At 46.2% G+C, this 6,000-nt stretch overlaps 1 protein-coding gene across 1 annotated transcript in view; it reads left to right on the top strand.

Annotated features, from left to right (window-relative positions):
• Window positions 1-2,327: 2,327 nt before the first annotated feature.
• The window catches only part of SCCPDH (saccharopine dehydrogenase (putative)), a 49,030-nt gene continuing 45,357 nt past the window's right edge, over window positions 2,328-6,000 (top strand). The window contains 2 exon segments of the mRNA NM_001133324.1: window positions 2,328-2,564; window positions 5,145-5,257. Coding sequence (NP_001126796.1) covers window positions 2,375-2,564; window positions 5,145-5,257 — 303 coding nt within the window. The 5' untranslated portion in view covers window positions 2,328-2,374.

Here is a 6,000-nt window from a genome sequence, read left to right as displayed (position 1 = left end):
CTGCAATGACCATTATGTTAGTCCATTTTTGCGTTGCCATAAAGGAATGCCTGAGGCTGGTTAATTTATAAAGAAAAAAGTTTATATTTTGGCTCATGGTTCTGCAGGAAGTACATAAAGCATAGTGCCAGCATCTGCTTCTGGTGAGGCCTCAGGAAGCTTCCAATTGTGGCAGAAGGTGAAGTGGAGCCAATGTATCACATGGTGAGAGAGAGATTAAGAGAGAGAAGGATGAGTGCTCTTTCAACTATCAGCTCTTGTAGGAACTCATACAGAGAGAACATACTCATTATCCTGGGGATGGCACCAAGCCATTCATGAGGGATCCACCCCCATGACCCAAACATCTCCCACCAGGCCCCACCTCCAATGCTGGGGATTACATTTCAACATGTGATTTGGGGGGGCCAAGCATCCAAACCATAGCAAGCGTTCTTCCCAAAAAAAAAAAAAAAAAATATATATATATATATATATATACACACACACACATATTGTTTTATTTTAGTTTTTTGTTTGTTTTTTTGTTTTGCTTTGTTTTAGAGAGTGTCTCACTTTGTCACCCAGGCTGGAGTGTAGCTCACTATAACCTCCAACTCTTAGGTTCAAGCAATCCTCCTGCCTCAGCCTCCTAAGTAGCTGGGACTAAAAGTGCATGCCACTGTACCTGGCTGTGTGAGATTATTTTTTAGTGACTGCTTACTCCACTAGAATGTAAACTTCTTGAGGGCAGGGGCTTTATTTGTTGCCATATCCCCAGTACTTTATTCCTAGTGCCTAGTATATAGTTAAGTGTTTAATAAATACTTGAACGCTTACTACTTTAAACCCACCAGATGGACAAGCGTGAAGTCAGAGAATACCAAGTGCTGACAAGCACGTAAAGCAAGAGGATTCTTGTATCCTGCTGAGAGCGAAAATTAGTGCATGTGCTTTAAAAAGCAATGAGATAACTCAAATATGAATATTCTAGCACCAACCATTTTCATTCCTGACATATATTCAATATACTTTCGCACAGGTGCTTTAGGAGAAATGTACAAGAATTTTATTGTAGCATTCTTTGTATTATATTGCACAAAAGCACTATACAAAATTGTACAAAAGCATTGTAAAATTTGGTATATTTCTCTCTCTCTCCCTCTCTCCACACACGTATCACAGACATTATTTTTTTATTCTGAATTATTTGGGAATAAGTTCACGACATCATGACCAAATAAGAAAGTTGCAGGATTAACATTTACAAAATATTCAAAATATGCAAAACAGTACTATAATATTTATAAATACATACATATATAAAAGCAGAAAGATAGGAATAGGAATAATAAACACTGAATTCAGGCAAGTGGCCGCCTTGGGGAGGAAAAGGAAATGTGTTCAGGAATGAAGCCTCGCTATCTGGAATATTTTTCTTAAGCTGTGTTGAGGGTACATATTTGTTATTGGCTGTACCTTTTTTGCAAGACATATACTTCAAAATTTTTAAAAGCATCCATTTATTCCTATTTGAATGAGAGTTTTTAAAAATCAGGAATGGGCTGGGTGCAGTGGCTCATGCGTGTAATCCCGACCGTTTGGGAGGCCGAGGTGGGTGGATCACCTGAGGTCAGGAGTTTGAGACCAGCCTGGCCAACAAGGTGAAACCCCATCTCTACTAAAAACACAAAAATTAGCAGGGCATGGGGGCGCTCTCCTGTAATCCCGGCTACTCGGGAGGCTGAGGCAGAAGAATGGCTTGAACCAGGAGGCGGAGGTTGCAGTAAGCCGAGATCGCGCCACTGCACTGCAGCCTGGGCGACAGAGTGAGACTCCATCTCAAATATAGAAAAGAGAAAAGAAAGGGAAAAAAAGGAAGCAAGACAGGAAGCAAGCAAGCAAGCTCAAGGGTTCTCGGCGTGGGCCATCCTCAAGGCCATCCGCAGATTTTCTCGCACTCTTTGCTCCACCCCAACGTGCAACAAGGACAACCGGCTGCCGCCTCCAGCTTCCAGCAGGGCTAGAAGATGCGCTGCCCCGGGCGGCCAGAGCCGTGCAGAACAAACCGCAGGACGGAATTACGGGCCGCCGGCCGCGCCTGCCAGGCTTGGAAGCGGACTCGCCCCCAGGGCCACCGCCCTAGGAAGCCTCCGGTCGGAAGCCTCCCAAGCAAGCCGCTGCCCTGCGGCTCCGGCGCGAGGCGGCGTGGGCGTGGGCGTGGCCCTGGCGCGGCGGCGCGCGCGGGGTGAAGGGAGCCCGGCGCGCTGGCTGCTGCGACGGCGGCGGCTGTGGCGACGGCGGCGGTTGCTGCGCCGGGTACTGGAGTCGCTGCCTGAGGCGCAGGCGCCGTGGACTCAGCCCGCCCCGGGCCTGGGCTCGCTGTGGACTCGTCATGGCGACCGAGCAGAGGCTTTTCCACCTGGTGGTGTTCGGCGCGTCTGGCTTCACCGGCCAGTTCGTGACCGAGGAGGTGGCCCGGGAGCAGGTGGACCCGGAGCGGAGCTCCCGCCTGCCCTGGGCCGTGGCGGGCCGCTCCCGGGAGAAGCTGCAGCGGGTGCTGGAGAAGGCGGCCCTGAAGCTGGGTACGGGGGCGGGGCGGGACGGAGCTGCGCGGGCGGCTGGGCCGGGGACCCCGCGTCGCCCCAAACGAGCGTTTCTCCCGCAGGGATGCGCCCCACGTGTCCCCGAGCCCCGCGTGAGGACAGGAAGAGGAGAGGGAGGGATGTTTCAAATAGTGCCATAGCTTTGTCCCACCTCCTTAACTGTATGTGTGTGTGTGTGTGTGTGTATATATATATACACACACACACACACACACACATTTTTTTTCTTTCTTTCTCCTCTTTCCCGCTTTTTGCATTTCTGCCTCAGTCTGGGGAGCTCCCCTGGCGAAATGGTCAAGAACTTGAGTTGTCCCTCTCTCTGCTTCATCCTGCCCCGCAGCAGGGGCACCTGTTGAGTCTGCAGGTTTCTTGATATTTGGTCGGAAAGGAGAGGAGGGCTTTGGTCTCTTGGAGATCGGAGTCTCCCTTTGCCTCGTGTTTTGAGGACGGGAGAGCAAGCTTACGAGTTGTACTGACAGTGTCTTTGTGGCTATTCTGTTTTTGTTTCTTGTTTTGTGTGTAAGAATACTCTAGCAGTCTTCCTCTTCAGAGAATAAAAAGTGTGTATTTCTGGTTTAGACGCTTACGTATTCTCTAAGCATTCAGGTAGCATGTATTTATTGATAATCTAAGCATTCAGGTAGCATATATTTATTGATTCTCTAAGCATTAAGGTAGCATATATTGAGTGACCTTGTCCATGCTAAGACCTGTCCCGAGTCTGGGGTGCAGGATGGGACAGAGAGGAGACAGACACACGGATCCCGCTGCCTTCATGGCTGGGGAGACATCTGACTTACGACTCCGTAGCCTTTAAATTTGGCTATTAACTCCCCACCGTAGATTTCCCTTATACAGACACCCATTAGAGTTCTGGAAATATTACATTCTGTTTAATCTGCTTTCATACAATGCCCTGCTCGGAGTGCTTTTGTTCGTGGTTATGTACAGAAGACACCACGTAGGCTGGACTGTCCTACAGCTTTTGGTGCTGACACTACCAACACATAATTCTGACCAAAGAGCTTTTTGGTCGTTATTTTTCCAAGAGAAGTAATTTCACTATGAAAATATATGCTTCCATTTCTTTTTCCGGCTCAGCAAGATCGTACCGGTACAGCCTAGTCCCTTACCATATATAATGCCCAAATCAAGTTTTATTGTGGGGGATATAACTTCACCTATTGAAACCTGCATCACTTAGTTGAGCCAGTTAATTCCAATTATTTTCTTATGAGCCTGTGTGTGTTTATATAGCGTGTGCTTTTCACTTCACAGTTCTAATTTTTTTTGTTTGTTTGTTTGCCATTCTCCTGCCTCAGCCTCCTGAGTAGCTGGGACTACAGGCGCCTGCCACCACGCCTGGCTAATTTTTTGGATTTTTAGTAGAGACGGGGTTTCACCGTGTTAGCCAGAATGGTCTCAATCTCCTGACCTCGTGATCCACCCTTCTTGGCCTTCCAAAGTGCTGGGATTACAGGCGTGGGCCACTGCACCCGGCCCTGATGGTTTTGATGTTAACAGTCAGTCCGAGACTCTCCATCACCTACAACTGGATCATAGTAATTGTTTAGTAGTTGATGAGAAACTTTTTAAATTTATTTTATTTTTTTTATTTTTTTGAGACGGAGTCTCTCTCTGTCGCCCAGGCTGGAGTGCAGTGGTGTGATCTTGGCTCACTGCAAGCTCCGCCTCCGGGGTTCACGCCATTCTCCTGCCTCAGCCTCCCGAGAAGCTGGGACTGCAGGCGCCCGCCACCATGCCCGGCTAATCTTTTGTATTTTTAGTAAAGACGGGGTTTCACCGTGTTGGCCAGGATTGTCTTGATCTCCTGACCTTGTGATCCGCCCACCTCGGCCTTCCGAAGTGCTGGGATTACAGGCGTGAGCCACCGCACCTGGCCGAAACTTTATTTTTTTAAAGACTAGGTCTCATTCTGCCACCCAGGCTGGAGTGCAGTGGCATGATCACAGCTCACTGCAGCCTTGACCTCTGTGTCTAAGTGATTCTACCACCTCAGCCTCCTGAGTAGCTGGGACTACAGGCTATGCCACCATGTCAGATAATTTTTTTTTTTTTTTTTTTTTTAGTAGAGACAAGGTCTTGCTATGTTGCCCAAGCTGGTCTGGAACTCCTGAGCTCAAGAGATCTTTGCACCTTGACTTTCCAAAGTGCTGAGCCACTGCCCCTGGCCAAGAAACTATTTTTATGACATAAATTTCTTGTTGGAAAGGAAGTCTGGATAGTTATCTGCTCAGCATTTAAACTTGATTGTGAAATTGTCATGTTGCACAGGGTTGTTATTTACACAACGCTTTTCGATTTTTTTAAAAGGTCAGTTTTTTAGTAACCCTTAGTGTTAACTCAGTTTTCCTCATAATCTTTTCCTTTTGTATTACCTGATTAAAAACAGTTTTATCTTTTGTCTAAGCGGGAGAGCTAGCTTTCAGTATATCAGTGTATTTGGTAATTTGCTGTCACTGATTACTGTAAAAAGAAGGTAAGGAAGATGTAATCCCCTACCGGGATTTACTTTACTTCATTTGTTTCTTATTTTAGGAAGACCAACACTGTCGTCTGAAGTTGGAATCATCATCTGTGATATCGCTAATCCGGCCTCGCTTGATGAAATGGCTAAACAGGCAACAGTTGTCCTCAATTGCGTAGGACCAGTAAGTAATCAACCCTTCTTTGTATCAGAACAAACAATCCATTCATTTCTAGCAAAATATTCCAGAGGAATGTAAGGACAGAGGACAGAATTGTTGGTTGAAGGCCTTAACCCCATATGGGGAGTTTTTTCTTCTTGCAAGGAGCAGCTGGAGATGACCAAAGTCTCCTGAGAGAGAGAGTGACAGGCTCTCCATGACGCTATCCTTAGGGCATGTGTGCTGGCTTGTTGATTGGTTACATCTGTGATTGTCAGAATTTTCTTTCCTTTTTACTATATGCCCCTTCGGTAAACAATGTTTGAGTGTGTATCCCTAGTATATTTTTTATTTATAAATTATATTCTTGTATTACTGGGTAAATATACTTTTTAAATGCACAAAAAGAAGACTAAAAAACGACTCATTTATTGAATAAATATTTATTGATACTTACCACATGTGAAATGCACTATTGTAGGCACGTGGGACACAATGGTGAACCAAACAGAAAATCCCTCGTGGAGATTACGTTCTTGGGGAAGACAGAAAAATAGGATTGTAATAGGAGGTAATGAAAAGTGCCCTGAAGAAAAGTGAAGCTGAGACAGGAGAAAAGGTGTTGGCATATCGGTGTTTTCAGATGGATGGTCAGGGAAGGTTTCTATGAGGAAGTGACATTTGAGCCGAGATATGAATGAAATGAGAGCAAATTGCATGAAACTCTTGAGGGGAGACTGTTCCAGGGACAGCAGGCACAAAGGTCC

This window comes from Pongo abelii, chromosome 1 (genome assembly GCF_028885655.2).
Source record: "Pongo abelii isolate AG06213 chromosome 1, NHGRI_mPonAbe1-v2.0_pri, whole genome shotgun sequence".
Classification (NCBI taxonomy): domain Eukaryota; kingdom Metazoa; phylum Chordata; class Mammalia; order Primates; family Hominidae; genus Pongo; species Pongo abelii.
Note: the sequence above shows the minus strand (reverse complement) of the source record. Positions and strands in the feature narration are given on the sequence as shown.